The sequence below is a fragment of the Dama dama genome, chromosome 27 (assembly GCF_033118175.1).
Source record: "Dama dama isolate Ldn47 chromosome 27, ASM3311817v1, whole genome shotgun sequence".
Lineage (NCBI taxonomy): Eukaryota > Metazoa > Chordata > Mammalia > Artiodactyla > Cervidae > Dama > Dama dama.
Genome location: NC_083707.1, coordinates 57,782,795 through 57,806,004, shown reverse-complemented (window position 1 = coordinate 57,806,004; position 23,210 = coordinate 57,782,795). Strand labels below are relative to the sequence as shown.

At 48.1% G+C, this 23,210-nt stretch overlaps 1 protein-coding gene across 10 annotated transcripts in view; it reads right to left on the bottom strand.

Annotated features, from left to right (window-relative positions):
* ZNF532 (zinc finger protein 532) overlaps positions 1 to 23,210 on the bottom strand; it is a 107,232-nt gene that overhangs the window by 10,677 nt on the left and 73,345 nt on the right. For all 10 annotated transcript variants that reach the window (XR_009690755.1, XM_061130655.1, XM_061130649.1 and 7 more), the window contains one exon: positions 19,674 to 19,955. Coding sequence is in view for 9 of the 10 variants with exons in the window: in XM_061130655.1 (XP_060986638.1) it covers positions 19,674 to 19,955 (282 nt within the window). In the remaining variant the exon portion in view is untranslated. The remainder of the gene's footprint in view (positions 1 to 19,673; positions 19,956 to 23,210) is intronic.

Here is a 23,210-nt window from a genome sequence, read left to right as displayed (position 1 = left end):
CTTCCCAAATCACACTGACACGCGCCCTCCACCTCGATCACAGCACTTTTCATGAAAACGGAAAAGCCAAACCGCTTACATAATCTTAAGCCTATCACAACAGCAGCCTCTCAGAATTTAACTCCTGAAACTCTGAACCGTGTCGCTCGGAAACTGCTCCTGCACATAAACCTGCACACGGTGGTCAGAGATGCTGTGACACAACGTGCGTGGGATACAGGTTCCAGATCACCGAGCCAGACAGAATCCCGCAACGGCGCCCACGGGGCTCCCGCCACATCAATCAGGGGCCTGCCGTGCCAAGGCTGCCAGTGACTCACTGCTACAAAGAGCAGCATGCGCTGGCACACGTTCAGAAACACTTCCTAACACACTTCTCAGCACACGGCTAAGAAACACACAGGTGCTGCAGAAAGCGTGGCCCTTCAGCTTGGAAGAGGCCCGTGGCTTGCCTGTGGAAGGGAGCGCCAGCCGGCTCATCTGGAAATGGAGCAGAGCTGTGACCTCTTCCCCTGGACCTGTGTGACCCCCACCGGGAAACGGGTTGCTGGTGCGGCTGGGAGGTGTGTGCACAAGGGTGTCGCCTGTGTCCCTGCACACAACTCCGTGTCACAGTTTTCTGGAACTCGCGTTTCTCAGGGATGGAATCACACACGAGCAAACTAAGATTTCACCTTCTGCTTCAATTGTTCCCTGACGTAGTATCAACTGGACTGGAACAAATCTGTGTTTTCAACACAGACCTCATATTCAATAGCAGAACTGCTTTGTATATACAAAGACTTTTCCCTGCAGCACTCTGTCTAATGTGAAAAGATGGAAAAAAAAAAAATCTGGGTCCATCCAAGGAGGACTGGTTAAATAAATGATAGGCACTTAATGATACTCGTCATGAAGCTGTAGAAAGAAGGGAAGCCCTCAAAGCGCTGATATGAAAAGAAGTGTAACATAAATGATGTGGAGACAGAACCAGGACACAAAATTATATTAATAAGCTGTGTTCTGTGAAAGAGAGCTGTGTTCTAGAAAGAGGTGACAAGGAGAACACGGATGCATAGAGGATGAGACAGGCGCAGAGAAACTTCAAGGGTTGGCAAGGGTAGGAAAGAGGATTTTAACTGTATTCCTTCATATTGTTTGGATTTTTGAACCATGTGAATATAACTCTTAAATTTTTTTTTTCTGTTGCCTCAAAATTTTACATCAGATTCACTGAGGTATTAATTTACAAAATGTAAAATTCCCTTTTTAATGAGTTTTGAGAAATGGATACAGTTGAGTGACTGACACTATGAACAAGAGACAGAGCAGATTTAGGGGCTTCTCTGGAGGGACAGTGGTTAGGACTCTGCCCTTCCAATGCAGCGGGCACAGGTCTGATTCCTGGTCAGGGAACCAAGATCTCACATGTTGTACAGTGCAGCAGAAAAAAAAAAAGAATACATACACACACACACACACACACACACACACAGAACATTTCCATCACCCCCAAAACTCCCGCATGCCCCTATACAATCAACCCCTCCTTCCCATACCCAGCTCTTGAAAACCACTGATCTGTCTTCCGTCCTAGTTTTCCTTTTCCCGTTTGTCATGTAAATGGACCATGGAGTATAATGTGTGTGTCTTTATGAGCCTGGCTGTCATCTGTCACTGGCATGACACGAGTGGGTCACCCAAGTGTATTCCCTGCTGCTCGCTGGGGAGGAATATACTCCATTGCACAAACAGACCTCTGTTTATCTATTTGTCAGGCAAAGGATTTCTTGGTTGTTTCCAGCTTGGGGAAATTACTAAAGTATACAGTATAAATACTTAAGCTGTAAACACTCGTGGACAGGAAAGATGATCTTATTTCTCTTGGGTAAATACTGAGGAGTGGGATTACTGGATCATATGATAAATCACATAAGAAACTCTCGGGGTGTTTTCCAGATGGCTGTACTCTTTCTGTTTTCCCAGCAATGGCTGAGAGCTCTGATGGCGCAGCAGCCTTCCAGCACTGGATATTGCCATTTTACTTTACTACAGCCATTACAAAGGGCGGCTAGTGGCATTTCACCGCGGTTTAATTTGCATTCCTCTCTAATGACGAATGGTATTAATGTAAAAAATTTTCAGTTGAAAGATTAAAACACCTTTTTATATGGTGTGCCTCTGTCTCAAAAAAAAAAAAAAAAAAAGGTTTTGGTTTTTAAATTTTTATTTCAGGAGGAATCATATTTTCCTGTAAGCTCCTTGAAAACAGAAGCTGTGGCTCATTCATCTTTATATCCCTGGCATTCAGCTTATGCAAACACTCAGGAAATATTCACTGTGTAAATGAATTTAAAAAAAAAAAACTGAATACACAACTTTCTACTGGAAAAATAAGAGCATGTTCTACAAAGCGATCACAGAATAACAAATGCAGGATAAAACACTGGACAGAGAGGAAGCACTGGTTGTTTCCAGAAGTTGGTTGAGACACGGGCATGTCTGAATCTCGGTAAGAGCCTTGGAAAGATGCCGGGGTGGAGGCGAGGAGGCAGGGAGGCGGGAGGGACCCCTCACAGCTGAGGAGGAGCCTGTCCTCCTTGTGACTGTGGACGGGGCGCCCGCCCGCCGGAATCAGGTGCCGAACAGGTGTGCCGCGCCCACAGCAGGGGCGGGGGTGAGGAGGGGACGGGAAACTGCAGGAAGGCCTGCCTGGAAGCTGCCACGTCACAGTAAAGGCAACGCCTCCAGATGCCACAGCCTGCACTTTCCTTCCCTTATTGTCGCAGATTACAAAAATAACAAAGGCCTACTGCAAAACAGGTTAGGGATGGACGGAGGAGCCTGGCGGGCTACAATCCATTGGGTCGCAAAGAGACGGACACGACTGAGCGACTTCACTTCACTGCAAAATAAGAGAGTAAGATTGCTTCTAATCTCACCAGTTGAGGGGTGTTGTGTGTGTGCGTGTCTGACTCTTCGTGACTCCCTGGACTGCTGCCCGCCAGCCTCCTCTGTCCATGGGGTTCTCCAGGCAAGGATACTGGAGTGGGCTGCCATGCCCTCCTCCAGGGGATCTTTCTGACCCAGGGATCGAACCCACATCTCTTACATCTCCTGTGTCAGCAGGCAGGTTCTCTAGCCACTGAGCCACCGGGGAAGCCCCAGAAACTGAAGTAACCATTATCAATTTCTAGCTGTATATCCTGCCCATGTCTTTTCTGGATATGCATGTTCATGTGTTTTTATAAGAACGAGTCTATACTATACACATTGACTTGTAACCTGGTTTTCTCAATTATAAGGCAAACACAGCTACACATCAAAGTGATGATTCCATAGTATCCATAGTTAATGATTTAGATTGTTTCCACTTTTCAACTTTTACAGATACAATTTTCTGCCATCAACAAATTACTCCTTTGGATAGAGTTCTGAAAAGAGACAAGACTGTCTAGTTTAGAAGTTGTAAAAATGTTCAGGCTCTTTGACCCTTCTCACCCGACTGTCCTCAGAGAGGACACCACCGATCTACATCGGTGTCCCTTCATCAGGAGTGCTCAACGTCGGGACACGCGCATCAACCCTGCTGGGGCGGTGGGCAAACACGCTACGGCACTTGCTTCTCCTCGGAGCCCACTGACGCTGGGCACCTACGCACACGCTCCTGAGCTTCCCTGCTCCCCCAGGGGGCTGCCCCATCACGCCCTTTCTGGGGGGCGGCGGGGAGCGCGGGCACAGACTCCAGGGTCTCCGGCACCATGCCACGGGCTCTGGGCCAGCCAGGGGTGTGAGCGGAGGACCAACACGACCGGCAGAGTTCAGATGGGTCAGATGTGGAAGCAGCAAGCCAGGCAGGCGCTTCAGGGGAGAGATGGCATGCCCTGGGCTTGGGAAAACGGGTGACGCTGAGTGGCTGGATTTGGTAGGTCGCTGCCGGGTAGATTTGAGGATGGGCTGAATGCAGGCGACAGAGGACGGAAAAGGGGGATCAAGCATCACCCCGGAGCTCTGACGCCTGGGCACCTGGTCGGGGCAGAGTTACCAGCTCCCCACTGGGAAAAACGGGGAGGAGCGGACTCAGGGAAGGACAGGATGCAAAATGGTTAAGTCACACTCTGGCTATATTAAGTGTGAGAAGCTCGCTGGCCATCTAAGCAGAGAGGCTCAAGAGGTGGTTGGGGGCACGTCTGGAACACAGGGAAGAGGTCGGGCCAGAGATTTAAACAGACCTGTGAGTCAGGAGGACACAGACGTTACCTGAAGTCTTGGGCCTGGATGAGACCCGTCTGAGGGTCAAAGGACCCAGCCCGTTCACGAGATGAGGGAGACCGGGAAGAGCGGCTGATGAGGCCGATGAGAACCGAGAGAGGCCTGGCAGAGCCAGCGCTTTATCGGGGACCACGCGAACGAGAGCCTCACCAGGTCAGCGAGGACGCCGGCCAGGAAGGCCAGGCCGGGCCCCCAGGCTCGGCGACGCAGCAGCGCTGGAGAGCGTGGCAGAGGCGGCTCTGCTAGCGGGGCCCTCCCCGGCGCGTCTGGTGGCTGAGGGTCCGGGCTTCCAGTGCAGGGGGAGGGGGTTCGATCCCTCGTCAGGGAACGAAGACCCCACAGGCTGCCCGGTGCATCAAAAAAAAAAGAAAAACAAAGTGGCTCTGGCAGAGCGGTGGGTTTAAAGTCTATATGGGAGAAGGAACCAGGGAACAGAAAGATATGAAATGATTCCAGGCAGATTTATTGCAAAGGAAGGCAGAGAGTAGGAAGTGGGGGTGGTGGTGGTGAGGAAAGCTGCTTCGTTAGGATAAGGGGACCAGGGCAGGCTTTACGACGCTGAGAAAAACGCAGGCGATAATGGACAAGCGCAACCACTCACCCAAGGGGTGAATCTGGATGGAGCGAGTGATGGAGTCTGGAGGGGGGAGTCTGGTCAGCGAGGCTGGGTGGAGTGGTCACAGAGACAGGCTGTCCTTACCGGGGCTCAGAACCCACAGAGTCACCCTCTGTGACAGGAGATGGCAGCGTATTCCACATCAGATACAAAAGGGCCTTTTCACTACACCATCTCCTTACCTGTAAGGCAAAACCCAAGCTTCTGGGCTTTCTAGACAGTCCACGATCTAACCCTCAACCTGTCATTCTAGCTGCATCTCCTGGGACTCCGTAAACCTTCTGTTCAGAGCCTCTCAAACCCACGCCTTCCGGACCAGGACCCCTTCCTCCCCGCCCCGCTGAGATGGCCTTCCTGCCCCCGGGCACCCAGGGGACCTGCCCCCTCTGGCCGGCCCAGCTCTCAGCTCCCCGGGCGGCCTCCCCATCTCTCCAGCCAGCTGCCTCTCCTCTTGCCCACAGCCCCCCAGCTACAAGCAAACCGCCGGAAACGCGCATCTCCACGTGCCCCTTCTCTCCCCACGCCCACCTGGCATTTCCTGTGGCTTCCGAGGATGAAGCCAGCCCACCTGCCCACCCCCCCGCCCCCCACCGTCCCAGGCTCCCGCCACTCCCTTCCCGGGATGTCACGGTCCAGAACTACTTGCTGGCAGGCCCTGAGCGTGCCAGCCGCCTTGTAGTACATCCATCCTCTGCCTGCTCCTCTGTACACAGGGCAGATTCCTCATGCACACCCTCCAGACCCCTCTCTGGGTAGCTGAGAGAAACACCTCTCTGGATAGCTGAGATAGGGTTTCTTATCTTCAGCCTTCCCTGGCCTCTCCCAACTCCTGCTGCCTCCCTACCAAACAGTGATGCTCAAATCTGCTTCCTTGTATCTTAGATGTAAGTCTAATTCTCCTCTTCTATGTATCACACCCAATTTTAATTTTTAATTTCACTCTACCCTCCTCTGACTTCTTGGAAGGCTGGACTGTATTTTATTGCTCACTTTACTCACAGAGCCTCAGCGGGTACTGAGCGGAAACCTGAACTGAAAACATCTTTCACGTTAGCATTTAATTATATACCAACTTGTGATGCTCCTAAGACTCCTGTTTCACACCCAAGTCAAACTAGTTTTAGCTTCAAAAACACTTATCCTTTCTTTTTCTACCCAATTGTAAGCATCTGCTGGGCAAGATTTATATTTCACACTGCGTCTGCGCTCCCTCGTAGCAAATGCTATGCAATTCAATAAATATTTATAGTATAAAAGAAAGATACGGATGGAAGTACAAACACAGCATAAAGCTAAACATTCCCAAAGTAGGAATGAATGAATGGCCTCTTCCAAATAGTTTCAGAATTGCACATAATTCCTGTAATATGCAAGTATGCAGAGGAACCAAAGACTTTAAAAAATAGTATAGACTGATAACCTGAGCAGGTTGAAAATCTATAGTCTAATATGCCTCTTTTATAAAATAGCTCTGCTACAGCATTAAAAGGTACTGAGGTTATACATGGGCTTTCCAGGTGATACCAGAGGTAAAGAACCTGCCTGACAATGCAGGAGATGCAGGAGGCAAGGGTTCGAATTGATCCCTGGGTCAGGAAGATCCCCCTGGAGAGGGAAATGGCAATCTGCTCCAGAATTTCTTTCCTGGAAAATTCCATGGACAGAGGAGCCTGGCGGGCTACGGTTCATGGGGTCACAGAGAGCCGGACACGACAGAACAACTAAGCGCGTGCGTGCATGCACACACACACACACAAATTCCATATAAATTAGAACTCAGTAAGTTGATTATTAAAAAAAAAACTCACTAAAGAAATGTGTAACATCACTAGCATATTATTAAATAAATAAAAGGTATAATTTGCATTGTGAGGTTCTTGAAACTTTTCATCAGGATAAATAAAAATCAACGCTTCTTTAATTCACTGATCTATGAATAAAACATAAAGAAGTAAACCTGCTTACCCACACCACCCATGCTCTTTTAGAAAACAGTCTTGTACGCACACAAGTAGCCTACCTCTGTAATGTGGAATACTGTGGGTAGTTAATAGGTATTTAGATGAACACAGCACAGGAAACTCAAATTTCATACATGTGAAAGCATTAAGAAAAATAATCTTTGAGTACTAAACCATCCAAGTTTCTACAAATTCAAATTGAGTGGTTTGGTGGAAATATACACAGAGTATAAACTTAGACCAGAGACTGGCAAACCTTTTCCATAAAGGGCCAGATTATAAATATTTTAGGCTTTGCAGACCGTAAAGTCTCTGTTGCTACTCAACCCTGCCTCGTGGTTGAAAAGCAGCCACAGACAAGGACACACAAATGAATGGGCGTGTCTGTTTCAATAAATTATTTACAAAAACAGGTGGCTGGCCTGTGAAATCAGTTTGCTAAGCCCGATTCAGACCCATCTTGTGTTCCACAGAGAACAGAGCCAAGTCTCAATCATTCAGAACCAGATCTATTTAACAGAGATAAATAATCAATCCAGGTTTAAAAAAGAAAGTCAAGGCTCATAATATTGTAAACTAATTAGCCTCCAACTAATAAAAATAAATGGAAAAAAAAAAAAGAAAGGCAAGACTATAAAGTGAGGAGAACAGTTTCTGTTCACAGGAAGTGCTCAGAACACGTCCTGCCGGCCACCAGGATCTAGATCATAGAAGCGACAGCTCGGAAATGAAGCGAGTTCACAGGCAGGCGCTTCGGCTCGCTGCGACGCCTGTTTAAAACAACACACAAACTAAGTCTCCTATCTGGCTGTTAAGGCAAGCTAGTTTGCTGATGACACTGTACAATTTAAAAAGTGAGTCAGGGAGCTGTAATAAACATAGAACAATGAAAGGCCAAACGCAGCGCAGATGGGAAACAAACGCACCCCACCACCGCGTCTGTGCTCAGAATCACAGCTGATACGAGGGCCCACGTTTGGAAGAACAGAAGTGCCGAGAGAAGGACTGCTGTCCTGACAGAGCTGCGAGAATCACGGCACGAAACTCAGAGACGCCTGCCGGGGCGCCGTGAGGGTTACAGACCCTGACACGCCCCAGGCCTCCATCCTCCTGCGTGAACTCCACCAGAGGCCCTGCCCAGTAACTCCGGATCACGTTTCTCTCTCCTTCACGTTTTCACAAAAAGAAAACCAGAACTGACAGGCCATGGGCTGGGTGCTGCTGTATTTTGCTAAGACATTCAGGGATCAAAGATCACAGAGCAGAAAAATTCTACGCTGCCCATTTCTTCCGGGTCTGGTTCGGTTTCCCTCCCATCCTACTTTAAGGGTTTGTCCTTCATCTTCCGAGCCTCCCTGACTCTTGAAATGCATGCCCCCGGACACAATCATCCCTCTATGACTTTTGTTCTCAGAGAACCCAGTCTTTAAGGAGGGGACCATGGGGAGGGCAACACGGAGCGTTTCCCTTTTTAAATGTGTTTCTGGCCGTGCTGGGCCTTTGACGTGGTGCCCGGGCTTTAGCTGTGGCGAGCGGGGGCTCCTCTTTGCTGCGGTGCGCGGACTTCTCACTGCGGCCGTCTCTCTGGCTGCAGGGCACAGGCCCCGGGACGCTCGGGCTTCAGCAGTCGCGGCGAGAGGGCGAGGTTGCTGCGTCTCCCCGGCTCTCGAGCACAGGCTCGGTACTCGTGTAGGTGGACTCAGCCGCTCCACGGCACGTGGGATCTTCCCGGATCAGGGATCGAACCCGTGTCCCCCGCCCGGGCAGGTTCTTACCCACTGTACCACCGGGAAAGTCCCTAATGTAATTTTTAAAACTGTCTTTTTGCCCTTTTAAATTCAAAAGCAATCTAAATAGAAAAGAGGTCACTGTGAAAGTTTTTTTTCCCCCCTCGGACAATCACTGTTTTAAGAAAGAAACAAATACTACTATAGAATAAAAAATTAAAGTAATTAAAACACACTCCCTGAAGGCCTAAGTACAATCTTTCTAAATAAATAAATATTTCCACAAATCAAAAGAGAAAAGAAACTAGCTATCCCTTTTAAAGATGATCACTGTTTTCATCAGATGATCTGTCAGAACTTTGAAAGTAATTTTAGAAAGTAAACAAGCCCAGATATCAAAACCATGGACTTAGTTAAAGTCGATGATGGTGGCTTTCTCCTTAATCCCAGTCCTACGTCCTGTCTTAATTTCTGCGGCCCTCTTAACAAACCACATTAAAGGGGCAAGCGGGCAGGTGTTCCCAACTCCCAGACCGGAAGGCAGGAGAGCATACGAGCCGCGGTGCGGCCCGCGCGGGCTGGGGCAAACCGACCGCTGCCGCAGGCCGACCTGGGTGCGTCCTGCTGGCGGTGACCCCAGGTTTGTGCTGACTCTGGTGTGTGTGGACATGAAGCAGTGACTTTGTGGAGTCCCACCGTCTTCCGCCGACAAACCCTTCCAACTCCACCGGCAGCGCGTGGGGACACGGACGTGGCCCAGGACCTCCCTCCGTTCCAGCCCTGCCCCGGAGCGCCAGCTCATCTCCTGCCGCGCAACGGGAGTTTGTTCTCACCACGTGGGGGCACTGCTTCAAAGCCACATCCGACCTTGAGGCGGAGGGGAGGGCTCCCGGGTCCTTAGGCAGCCTTGTGGGTCTGAAGTCTTCAGCTATAAACTAAACCCCCTGTGACCTCTGAGCCACCTCCCGGAGCCATCTACTTTTGATTCTTGCCAAGACAACTGAAGCCAGGATGGCCTTGCTATTTGCTTTGACGCCCCCACTTTGGGAGGCAAAATCATTTTCTGGTTGTTTGGGGCTTCAATATAGCATCAGCTTACAGAAGAGGGTGCTAAATTCTTAAAACTTAAAAATCTGGCCTGCCAGCTGGACTTAGAAACACATTTTCCTAAGGAGGTAACAAGTGGATGTTTGTTACATTCCTGGAGGAGCAGAGATAAGCGTTCTCACATCTTACAGCAACACTGAACCTATATTCTGAAGCCTCACCACCATTTTCTGCTCTGGTTCAATGAAGAAAACTAATTCCACAGTCACGTCACTTTGCTGACCAAGGTCCATCTAGTCAACGCTATGGTTTTTCCAGTAGTCATGTATAGATGTGAGAGCTGGACCATAAAGAAGGCTGAGCACTGAAGAATAGATGCTTTTGAACTGTGGGGTTGGAGAAGACTCTTGAGTCCCTTGGGTTGCAAGGAGATCAAACCAGTCAACCCTAAAGGAAATCAACCCTGAGTGTTCATTGGAAGGACTGATGGTGAAACTGAAGCTCCAATACTTTGGCCACCTGATGCGAAGAGCAGACTCATCTGAAAAAGACCCTGATGCTGGAAAAGATTGAAGGCAGGAGGAGAAGGGGACGACAGAGGATGAGATGGTTGGATGGCATCACCAACTCGATGGACATGAGTTTCAGCAATCTCCAGGAGATAGCTCCTCTAAGGGAAGAGAAAGCCTGGTGTGCTGCAAGGGGTCATAAGGAGTTGGACACAAACACAAACAAACAAAACTCCTGGAGCAAATGTGAGCATTTTAGGTCATAAAAGAGGCTCCTCTCCACCCCTAGTCCACGGCCCATTGGGCCTATACCTCCATCTGCCTGCGGGGGGCGCCAGGGGGGGGGAGGGAGGGAGCCCCGGGGTGGGACAGGAAGGGACTGAGGTTTGCGAGAACCCAGGGGCATGGGGGAGGGGCGGGGCACCGGTCCAGGGCAGTGGAGAGAGGAGACCCGCTCGTGGGTGAAGGCGAGGAAAGGCAGTCCCTGGCTGCAGGTGGTGGTTTCAGTAAGAAACGTTCTGAAGCCAGCAAGTCCCAGGACCTTCTTCCAGAACAGATGGACATGTATTTCTCCTGCCTGGCTGCAGGACCAGCCTGGCATCCAGGGAGCCTCCTCCACACCCCCTGAACCCCAAGTGATAAACAGCAAGCGCCCGGGGAAGTAGCATCTCCCCCGGTCTCCTGGATCACCGCGCCCTGCCGGGTCCCTGCGGGGGTGGGGGTGGGGGGCTGCCGCACGCCCTGGGGCAGAGGACCACCCGGCTGAGCTCCACGTGCAAGGATCCTCAGTGCTGACGGGCGCTTTAAGTGACCCTCTAACACCTGCTCAGGGAGGCCACGCAGAGCCACCTGCTTCTGGCCAGACGGCCTGCACCTGCCAGGCGGAAAGGCAAAACTCCAGGTGCCATCCACGCTTACCAAAGCAGTCAGAGCAACCAGCCGCAGGCCGGGCCTGGCCACACCGCGGGCCGGGACAGCCTGGCTCCCCGGGGCCCTGACCCGCTCCCCGGGGTCAACCGGGCCCCTGCTTCCACTCGCCAGGCTCGCCCTGCTGCTGATGAAGACAGAAAGGATAAAGAGAGGACGCCCTGTCGCGATCGAGGCGGTCACGGGCGTGCAGATGAACACAGGGGCCCCGCGGGGATGGCCGCTGACCAGGACTAGCTGAATTCACCGGGGAGAACCCGGGTATGGGGGGCAAACACAAAGGGAAATGCAGGCAGCAAAGACAAGGGAGAGGCGTGCTGTGTGTGCAGGGCCGGAAGCAGGAAAGAGCCTGGCGGGGAGGCTGTGGGGAGGCCCGAGTGAGACGGCCAAGGGCTCAGGACTCCACCACAAACACACCCATGAGGGCTGGTCCACCCGGGACAGACAGACAGCAGTCCCAACAGACGCTCTGGCAGTTTTGCGGGGACCTACCACACACCTGTCACCTGCCGCTGGGTCCGATCTCCTGAGTTCTGATCGGAGGTCGACTGGTTCTATCGCAGACCCTCCACGGGGACCACTGGCCGCTCCCGCTCTGGCTCCACCAGCCCCTAAAATCCTCCAAGACTTTCAGAGACACGTCTACTGATCTGGTAACTGGGACTGAACACATCTGCCTACCACTTTGTGTTATTAGATTATTGTACGTCCTTAAAATTAGGCTTCCCTAGAGGCTCACACAGTGAAGAATCCGCCTGCAACGCGGGAGACCCAGGTTCAATCCCTGGGTCAGGAAGGCCTCCTGAAGGAGGGCACGGCAACCCACTCCAGTGTTCTTGCCTGGAGAATCCCATGGACTGAGGAGCCTGGCGGGCTTCAGTCCACGGGGTTGCAGAGAGTTGGACACTACTGAAGCGACTTGGCATGCACAAACGCACATCCCTAAATTTGAGGATTTTATACTTAACATCCAGTGGAATGTACACTGATATGCCCTGTCTGATTTCAGTGAAATCAGAAAACGTGCACTAAAGGAGTTGATAGAGGCCACGTCTTTCCCTTTAGACCATATAACTGGGCATATATAAAAATATATTTAAAGACCTTCAACTTTGTTTGCAGAAACCTCTGGTGAGTTTCCAGAAAAATGTCTCCTAAAATAGCTGCAATGGACATCTGCTGCTGCTGCTGCTAAGTCGCTTCAGTTGTGTCCGACTCTGTGCGACCCCATAGACGGCAGCCCACCAGGCTCCTCCGTCCCTGGGATTCTCCAGGCAAGAACACCGGAGTGGGTTGCAGTTTCCTTCTCCAAATGGACATCTGAGCAGACATAAATATTTTACATCTAAAAGCAAATTTTCTGAAGCATCTGGGAAAAAAAAAAATCCCTTCCGGCTATAAACAAAATTGGGAATAATATTTTACAATCTTATTTAAGTCACATTTTCAAAAGAACTTATGAATCTTTCTTGAAGGTTTTATTTTTCATTTCCCGTCCCTCATGAAACAGTCAGTAAATTTCAGAAAGGGAAACTGGTCACCCCACCTGTCCTTTCATCTTCTTTGAATGCAGTCAGTCGGTTCAGTCACTCAGTCGTGTCCGACGCTTTGTGACCCCATGGACTGCAGCACGCCAGGCCTCCCTGTCCATCACCAACTCCCAGAGCTTACTCAAACTCATGTCCATTCAGCCGGTGATGCCATCCAACCATCTCATCCTCTGACGTCCCCTTCTCCCGCCTTCAATCTTTCCCAGCATCAGGCTCTTTTCCAGTGACTCAGCCCTGCCCCTACCATGGCAGTCATTCCAAGAAGTCCTGAGTCCCAGCTAAGGAATCTGAGACTGTGACACTCAACGTTTTCCCCAAACCACAGACACACACTCTGTGGTTAATGATGGCATTACCAACTTTAGCCAAGGCCAAGCGCCTAAATTAAACTGACAGTGGATGAAAATGACATACTTGCTAGCTGTTCCGTATTAACGCTGAAAGAGCCAATGAGATGAAAATTGAGCCCTTTCTGAAATATTAAGCTTCTCTGCTCTGCAAAGAGTAGCTGTGTATTAGCACTGTATTGAGGAGCCAGGATTGGAATCCCACTTCTACCACTTACAAGCTGTAGAGCCTGGGGTAATAAATCAGCCTTCCCTATGGTTCCTTTCCTCTTCAGTGAAATGGCGTTAGTAACGACGTCTTTCTCAGGGCCTGATTCAAGGATAAGTGCACTGTTTATTAAAACGGTGCACGCCACGCGGGTAGCAAGCCCTCACCCGTCGTCTCATCACCCCACCTTCCCAATCAGCACAAGTCACCAACATCATCATCCACAGACGTGGGTGTTAATACGCTTTGAACCAAAATGTTTGATGCTTTTATAGTAAAAGCTTTTCACTGATCACAAAGAAGACACATAAAACCATGTATAGTAAACTACACTAATAAGCTAATGAAACATAAACTATAGTAAAATTATAATAAATGTATCATTTCAATCATAAATGTAATAAAACATGCAAATACTAAAATACATTCTAAAATTTTAAACATATTAAAATAATAAAAGACTATATTAATAAAATATCAACTTCAGTAGCCAAAATTACAGGTGTATACATGTGTGTGTTGAGTTGTGTCCAACTCTTTGTGACCTGACGGACTGTAGCAAACCAGGCTCCTCTGTCCATGCAATTCTCCAGGCAAGAATACTGGAGTGGGTTGCCATTCCTTTCTCCAGGGGATCTTCCAGACCTAGGGATCAACCTGCATCTCCTGCATTGCAGGCAGATTCTTTACCGCTGAGCCATCAGAGAAGCCCAAAATTACAGATAAGTCTCCTAAAAGTAGCAATGATGTACATTTCTTACCCAAAGCATTAATACAGAAACTCTAACTTATGTGACCTTCAACTCCTGGTTCACACTTCAGTGCAAAACCATCCTTCTCCAAGTGACCAGGTGGAGTACAGAAGATGCGACTGACTTAAATACATTTCTTCTGAGACCCTGGGCAACCACAAGTAAGTTCTAGGCCAAAGAATAGGAGAAACTGATTTTTTTCGCCTCTTGTTAGAATAGTCTGGTTTTGGCAGAGAATTAACCTCACTATAGCTGAAAGATGAGGTTCAGGATAAAAATCTATTCCTCTTCTTAGAGTCAGATTAATTAAATAAAAGGCCTTTTCATTTCTCTAAGTAATGCAAGTCTAATAGCAACAGGAATAACTCTAAGTAAGGCTAAAAGAATGAAAGTTAAACTAACTTTAAAAGGTAACTGCAAACAGTATTTTCATGTTCTTAACTAGTAGTTAATACCACAATAAAATAGGAAGACAAAGAAAAGGCAGAGGTAACACTTCATAATTCAAAACATGTTTCAGAAAGATTAAGGGAAAAAATTACGCCCTAACACACATATTAGAAGCATAACTAGGATCCAGGTTGGATGGGTGCTTTTAAAACACACACACACACACACACACACACACACACACACACACACACACACACCAGGAAACTCACCATGATTTAAAAAGGCACCTGACCACACGCTCTCGTCAAGAGCCCCGCTCGGCTTCCAGGCATCCCCATCCTTCCATGCGCCCCTTTTCCTTTCCCGCCACTTTCTCTCCACCTACATCTCAGAGTACGCCGGAAGCGTATTTCACAACAGGAAAGACAAGATGCTACCAAGTATTCCAGGGAACCCGCCACTGAGGCCAAAAGAGGCGGCGGAAGATCTGGGGGCTTTTCCTAACGGATCGACCAACTCGCTGGAAACAGAAACATAAGAAACCCCAGGGCCTCCCCAGCAGCGCGGTGGCCAGGACTCCGCCTGCCAACGAAGGGGACACGGGCTCGATCCCCGGTCGGGGAAGGTTCCCCGTGTGGCAGGGCAGCCACGCCCGTGCGCCACAGCTCCTGGAGCCTCTGTGGGCCAGGTCCATCCGCAGCCTCGCGTCCAGGAAAGCTGGCCCGGGGATACATGTGTGCTGATTTTCGCTCTCCAGCCGATTCCAACATGCGGCCACTCTGCCAGAGACTAGGCGCCACGGCGGTCATAAGGACCCTGCAAGTTCTGTTTCAACCTACAAACTGGATCAGCAGTGAGAAGAAATGCTTTTTGCAGGCGGATGGCTGGTTTGAGAAATTTTTAGACGTGACCGCATATGCACGCCTGCCTCCTGGGAGCTATGGCACCACTGCATTTATCACCACGGGCTTTCCCTTGGGCCCAGACTGAGTCCGAGGGGCATCCTTCCCATCCCCCTACGGGTGGTCACCTGCGTCCATATTTCACCTGCAGGGCCCCAGCTTCCCTGTATTTCATCGTTCGCCTATGGAGGATACAGGTATCTAAAAACAGCTATTAAAGCTCCCTCAGACTCCAACTTCGTTTCCTCCTGAGACTGTTTCCAGACCCTCACCCTTCCGGTTGCCTTCCTGAGTGATGGGGCATCACTCACCGCCTCCAGTCAGCGCCGTGGGAATCCGGGTGCACCACTTCCGATGCCGCAGAGACGGCACTGGGTGGTTAACAGGACCCGCCCCCCCGCTCCCCCCCCCAGGCACAGTGACGACTACGCTGCCCGTGGGTCTGGCCACCTGACTTGTTCTGGCCAACAGTATGTGCTGGACATCACATCCAGAATACAAGGGCAGGTGATTCTCCAGTTTTGTGTTTTTCTTCCCCTCCCCTACTGCAGGGGTGCCTATGCTGAGATGATGGGGATGAAAGAAACTGTTTTGATCACTGAGTCACTGAGGGACAGATGCCCCGGAGAACTGTTCACACTGGGCAAGAAATAAACTTTTACTTTTGTATAAATCAATGGGCTCCAGGGACTTTTATTGCTACCTAGGGCACACCATTGGTTCTCAAAGTGTAGACTTATGAGAAATGCAAATTTTATCGGACTCCATCCCAGACCTACTGCATCAGAAACTGGGGAGATCTTGGGGCCCAGAACTGAGTATTTTAACAAGCCCTCCCCCAGGGGGATTCAGATGCACAATCAAGTTTTGAGAACCAGTAGCTCGATTACAATGCCGCATCAAAGGGCATTCACCTCCCTGATGTGAACATTGTCTCTGCAGCCACAAAGGACAGGTGGGCTTAAGACAGGTGACAAAGCTAGAATGTTTTTCATGTAAGATAACTGAACCCTATCTGCCCCACATCACATCCATGTCTCTGATTTTTTAAAAACCTAGATGAAAAGTCCATGTTTACTCATTAAGCTTTATCTTGTAAACTCCCTCCCAGCTTCTTTCCCTGCAGTCAAAAGTCACTGGTAGAAATGCTGGGTAAAATCTGATCTGAAATGGCAGCTTTCTCTCCAGAGAAAAATGAAACCCTGAGTCAGCGATAAATTCAACGTCCCATCTCGACCCTTCTGCACGACCCTACATAGAACAGTCCTGGGATAGAGGCGGAGAGAGTCTCCATCTGTGCTGTTACCTAGCCACCTACCACCAAGTACCCTGCAAACAAAAGAAAATTAAGATTTACCTAGGGCCACCTGCTGTCAGGAGCCTTCACGTTCTCATTCCTGGGGTTCAGAACCAAGCTACTCAACTCCGTTCTCTGAAATGGCCAGGCTCAGAAAAGCCAGACAGAGAGTCATGCTCAAGTGCACCAGCCCCCGAAACCCCAGGCTCCTCCTAATTTCTAGACATAAAACTGGACCATCTACACCCCCGGGAACCCCAGGGCGCCCCAGGAGGTCTCACAAGGTCCCCTGTGACAGCATCTAAGTCCCACAGGTCAGTGAATGCAACTCTGCCTTAGGACCCTTCCAAGTGAAAGCTCAGCAATAATCCCTGATGGGCTGGGGCACCTGGCAGCACACGAGAAAACGGCCACAATGATCACAGAGCAATTCTCAGATCTGAACAAGCAGACAACTTTCACTTTTTTATTTACCATCAGGTTCCTGAAATTCTAGATTTATGAGATCTGTGAGAATGACCTCAGATACTATCTCACTGAGGGGATACTAATTTGAGGTCCCCGGGACACTCCTAGAGCAACCAAGAAAGCATGTCTGGTGGTACATGAGCCCCTAAACTGTATATAAAACTCTGTGTATTAGTACATTTATCTGGGAGGAGACTCACCCCTTGAACGAGACTGCTGGATGAATGATACTGACAACAAGCTCATCTTTCTGATTTTTTTTATTTGAGAACAGTTTAAGCTCCTTGTTGAACAGGCTTAAAGTTCCTGTAAGTTATACAAGAAGATGAAAGACTTGACAAGTGGCTGGATTTCAGGGGGACTGGAATGCAGGGCAGAAACCGCAGCTGTGGACAGAAATTTGGAAGTTACACACACACACACACACACACACATACATATATATACATACATATATATGTATGTATGAAGTGAAGCTGTGAGGGTAACTGAAACTTCCCAGAGAGAGAGTTAAATGTGTCCAGGACAGAAATCCAGGAGAGAAATGTTTTCTCCTGCTTGCCAGAACACCGAGGCGAGCATCTCGTTGCACGCTTAGGGCAGAGAGTGCTTTCCAGGAAGAAGCGCCGATCTCGACAGATACCAGCCTGGCTCGGGAGGTGAAGACGGAGGGGTGACCACCCACTCGAGCAGGAGCCCCAGTGAGGAGGGTCTGGGGGACCCAGCTGAGAGCAGCAGAGTGCGGAGGGCAGGCACCTACGGGGCTCTCTGAAGGCAGGAGGGAGACGGGGGGTGCAGGAGACTTGAAGTTGGGGGGCAGTGGGGAGAGGAAAGACTGGGAACATTCGCAAGGACGCCTGCAGGTGGGGTGTGGACAAAAGGTGGGGTCCCCGCATCTTCAAAGCAAACCCTGAAACCTTGCGAAGCCAAACATCCCCTCTGCGAGGGGCGGTGGTCCCGCAGCGAAGGTTCCCAGGCTACCTCCTCATCCCATCAGCTTTCTCGAGCCTCCTCTTCATCTTACATTCTAGACAGAGTAACTGTCACATGTGCAAGATAGTTTAGGAAAAAAAGAATTCTGAAATGTTCCAAGTTGTTTACAGAAACCCCCAACGTGTAAGAAATGAAGGGTCTGGACTACTGGATAATTACAGTCTGCTCTTCTTTTAACGTTTATTAAACCCAGCTCGGGTGCCAAGAAGACTTTTCTTATACTTTTCACCACACCAGGCTCTGAAAGAGCTACCGCTTATGCTTTTATATAATTGCTTTATCAAGTACTGCTTCATAAGAACTACCCAGGTAAATACCAGGAATATCCTAAGATGCTATGGCCCATTAGGGGTGTCTAAGGTTGAGACAAATAAGCCATGTGATACCAAAGCCATTTATATTTCGTAAGTAACCAGTTTTTATATAAGGAGATACTGAATCAAGTGTAGTCAAACCAAATAAAACAAAACATCTTTTTGCCATTTGTGATTGCTGTGATCAATGCTCAAGGGCATGTTTACGAGAATGTGAATTCAGGTTCAAACGTGCCAGCTTCATGAGCACCTCAAATAAGCATAAATGAGATTACAAGGTAATGCTTTTAACTTTGTAATTTGTAAATGCTATACAAACTTGAAGGATCTGGTATATACTAATTACAACTCTTATGCACTTTTTACAGAGGTTCCCCAAGAATAACTGTGTGTTTCTTTTTAATATAACTGTGGCTTTATTGGCTTAAATTAAAGCAAAAGATGGTTGCTTTAAAAGTATAGTGTATCTGAACTGAAAGTGGGACGAGCAGGCATTCGGTGCCTCAGGATGTGAAACAAAAATACAGCACCTATGACATATTCCCATCTGAAAAATTCACCCTGAATCTAATCCAACTTCTAGGAATTACGGGATAAAAAGAAACAAATTAAACAATGTCAAAGGAAGCAACTACCTGAATCCAGAAATGCGGGGGGACAATCTACAAGACACATAACCCAATTTTCCCAACAAATCAACATTAAACAATAAAATACAACGGAAGGAGGATTGAGAGAGAGTAACAGAGGTTTAAGTAACACAACAACCAAATGCCAAGGTGACTCTCTAGATCCTAACTGGAACAAAGCAACTTTGAGACAACCAGACAAGAATAATCTTGGTTGCTCTTACAAAGTCTATTAATGGGCATTTAAAAAATCCTTATCAGTGAAGAGATGAGAAGTTAACTATTTTAAAAAGAAAAAAATACACACACTGAGATTTTTTGGAGATTTTTGAGTTACCAGAGCTTCTCCTAGATGGTTTAAAAATGAGGTCTCTCTTCCACCACCAAATTCAGGAGAGAATCACAAAAGTCACACAAATGTTACTGATCATTTTCAAAACACCCACATTCTTTCTCTCCTTCTTCCTTTATCTGCTGCAGAGCTCACCGGGAAATGCAAATGCTTTTGTCAGTTTGGTTCATCATGGTTCTTAGTTTCTACAGCTATAAACATAAGTGCTGTAGATAACTCCCTGCTGGCCTTGGGGTCCTCAGCAAAATCACAGAAGGAGATTGGAAGGACTGGGAAAGCCCATTTTAAACACTAAGAAACTGAGGCTCAGAGACCACTGCACTGAGTGATTTTCGAGGCTACTCTCCTAATTCCCAGCAGAACCAAGCAAGCACCCGCAGCTTGGAATATCTTTCTTCCACCGACGGGGAGGTTTTCAGGGGTCACTTACCTTCCCATGCTCCTTCCTCACGTGGGAAATGTAAACGTCTCTCTGCGTGAACAACCGGTCACACTCCCAACACGTCCATCCGGGACTGGCCACTTTCTTGGGTTCCAGTGACTTTTTCACGGGCGATGGGGATTTCTTTTCCAACTTCTCTTTCCCGTTCAGGGATCGGGTGTCCTCCTTGTTTTGGTTAGTGGAATTTTGGGTTGTAGGCTTAATGCTCAAAGGCAAGTTTATTCCCAAGTTGGGAGGCCCTTCGATACTTTTCAACGTTCCATGCATAGACTAGGTTATAAAAAGAGAAGAAAGATCTCTCACAAGCCACACCACTAAAAGACAGAACACACAGGCCATCTTACTACATACAGATGTTTCAGTATGATTCCATATTCATTCAGAGATTATTCTTAATACAGCAAGAAGAAAACCAAAGCAAAATACACACTTGAAGAGAAATAAAGGAGTATTTACCTTTTACGGTTGCTGTTAACTAATTAATGTGTTTCTAGTCTCAGATAATTTTTAAAGGCTCGTTTGCTTGTGCCATTTTAAAATTCGAGAAGAAAGCCTTCGGTGCTGAGGCCAAATCGTTCCCGGCACGGTGTCGACCCCAGCGTGCAAGAGTGAGTCCTCTCTAGCCAAGACCACTTCTGAGGAAGAGCGCTTTCCTTCCACACCTGCCCAGAAACGTTTCAGGCGGCTGTACTGGGAGGAGCTCAAGCCCCTTCGCTGGCCGACCAGAACAGAGGCCTGAGACCGGCCTGTTAGCAGCAAACCTTCCCCCTCCCCTGAACGCCTCCCACATTCTTGAAACACTTCTTAACAGCCTGGGTTTCTGCTGGGGAGAGTTTTGGTACTTTTGATCTTGCTCTCATCCCAATCCATCCCTTCTTACCGACAGGGCCCAGCACCCAAACTTGTGAACGATCCACAGCAGCTGCTCAGAAAGCCTGTCCGAACCGCTCATTTATGGTCATTGACACAGGGGCCTCAACAGCCTCAACATAAACTCTCAGGATTTCAAAATCCTCTGGGGTGAAACCAGTGCAAGGTGATCCTGGAGATCAGCTTGCTTAGGTTTTCGTTTTGTGTTCTAGAAGCCCAGAGTCCACAAAAATAAAGGCAGCAGACGAGCCTGTGCCTCAGTGTACAGTTTACCTTTGGATGGGGCTTCTCATCAGCAGCCTCTGAGCTCTCGAATCTTCAGGACACCAGGACGAGCCCTGCCGGTGCCCTGGGTCCCAGAGACTCGGACCCGACAGACCGCAGCACCCCAGTCCTCGGCGGGCAGGTGAGAGACCCTCCCTTGAGTCCTCTGGCGAACTTGCCGTATACTGCGTCAAGGGAGGCTCTTCTCTAAGCTTAGTCATAATCAGCCCCTTCTTCAAAACTGTCTCACCCCAGAGAGAAAAGGTGGGGGTCCTCCTAATTATATACACAGGGATCCCCAGATGATTGCTAAACTGGGCTGTAAAAAGGGCCTGGGCTGGATGACTCATGCGCTTTTGCAGAGAGAAAATCCAGGGAGTGACGTCATCTCTTTATACCAAAAACCATGCACTGGCCTCTTTGCTACCATGCAGCGCAGAGGCCCCTGTGTTTAAATGGCCCTCTGCAAGACCAGCATCGAAACATGTGTATTATCAAGGGTGAAACAGATCACCAGCCCAGGCTGGATGCTTGAGACAAGCGCTCGGGCCTGGTGCACTGGGAAGACCCAGAGGAATCGGGTGGAGAGGGAGGTGGGAGGGGGGATCGGGATGGGGAATACATGTAAATCCATGGCTGATTCATGTCAATGTATGACAAAAACCACTACAATACTGTAAAGTAATTAGCCTCCAACTAATAAAATTAAATGGAAAAAAAAATGGCCCTCTGCAAAACAGAAGCAGAGTGTTTATATTTTTAACCATTTAAAACCCAAAGAAAGCAACCCCCTAACCTTCTGAAAAACTTTTCATAACTTTCTAGGCAAATACATTTCCGCTAACTAAAAAGCTGAAGAGAGAGTACAGTAACAGAGAATTCTAAAGGAGCCTCGTTTTGCTTACAGAAACACCAAAAAAGTGGCAGAGTCCTGCTGTGACGACACAGCAACGCAACGTGTGCAAAAATGAGAATTTCTGATTTGCTCCTTTTCACATTTTAAGTAACATGTAAGATTATTTATTAAAGACAAATGTCTTTTTTTAAATAAAGGAAATACAACTTAATTCTCCTGGAAATGATGATTCCTTGGCTCCTGTAACAATAAATATCCTAAATGCCTGTAATTTGAAAGTTTACTTTGAAGGCAGATGCCCGCATGGAGCACAGGGGTCTCACAGAGAGAATAAATCCACTGTGGCGGAACAGAGAAATGATACAAATTGAATTAAACTGGGCCAGTGGAAATCCACCTCTAAATAAATATGTCTGTAGAAAAACACTGTTTTTCTCTTAATTCCTTCCACATGAAACACTGACCAGCACAGACATCTGACAATGTAAATAAATTCACAAGCTTAGATATATAAACATAAAGACAGGGTGCCCCTAAAACTTTGTTCTGACCCATCCCTAAACACATAAAGGCAGGACAGTACTTTAGAATGTATAGAACATACTTGATTTAAGAACATAGTGAGCATCCCACTGTTTTTGCATCATGGAGTCTCGTAAAGGTTGAAACAACTAAAAACCATTCTTTCCTCCTGTTGGGCACAGGTTTAACCCCTCTTCTTCAGTCTCTTATTTCCTGGAACCCTGTATTCCTCCAGATTTGCTATTAACACAGGAAGACCCCTAACCATGCCACTTGCAGACATAAAGATGAGCTCCAGGAAGCAGGTAAAAGCCTCTTAAGAAGCACCTTTTCTTTCTTTTCTTTGCACCCCACCCACCCCTCCTATCAAACATTTAAAATATTTGAGTCTAATTCCCAAGTCCCTGTGTTTTTATTTAAGCAGTCTGTAGTTTTCCCCGATCATTCGTTAAATATTTATTGTCAAGGTGATTTTGTAATTTTAGGAAAAACCTTTAAAACCACTTAAGAGGATTTTACTGTACTTAAACTGAGAATGACGAAACACGTCTCCCGCGCATTTTATCCTCCCTGGTAATACCACGCCATCACTCCCTGCACCTGGCTTCTAGCGAGTGGCCTCTCGGAGGTTTTAAGTCCATTTTAATAGGCAGTTACGCTCCATGGGCTCACATCCATTCAACACAGGAACTTTCAAGGATTAACGGTGCCTTCATTTAACTAACCCGAGGTTAGAACAATTTAGAGACTTGATTTGGTCTTTCAGCTGACCTTTTCTGTACAACACATTTAAGAGAAAAACTAAGAGACTGACTTCATGGTAATATTGGGTCTGTTGTTTCTCTTTTTAAAAAGGATGGCACTTTAATCTCTGAGAGCTGATGGATATTATCTCCTAATGACACAGGAATAAAATTGCTTAACCTTCCCACAGTGGACAGCTAAGAGGCTGGCAATAAGCTCTGTCCTTAGTGAGCTTAAAAGGCTAAGAGAGATTCAGGTGCCCCTTTGGG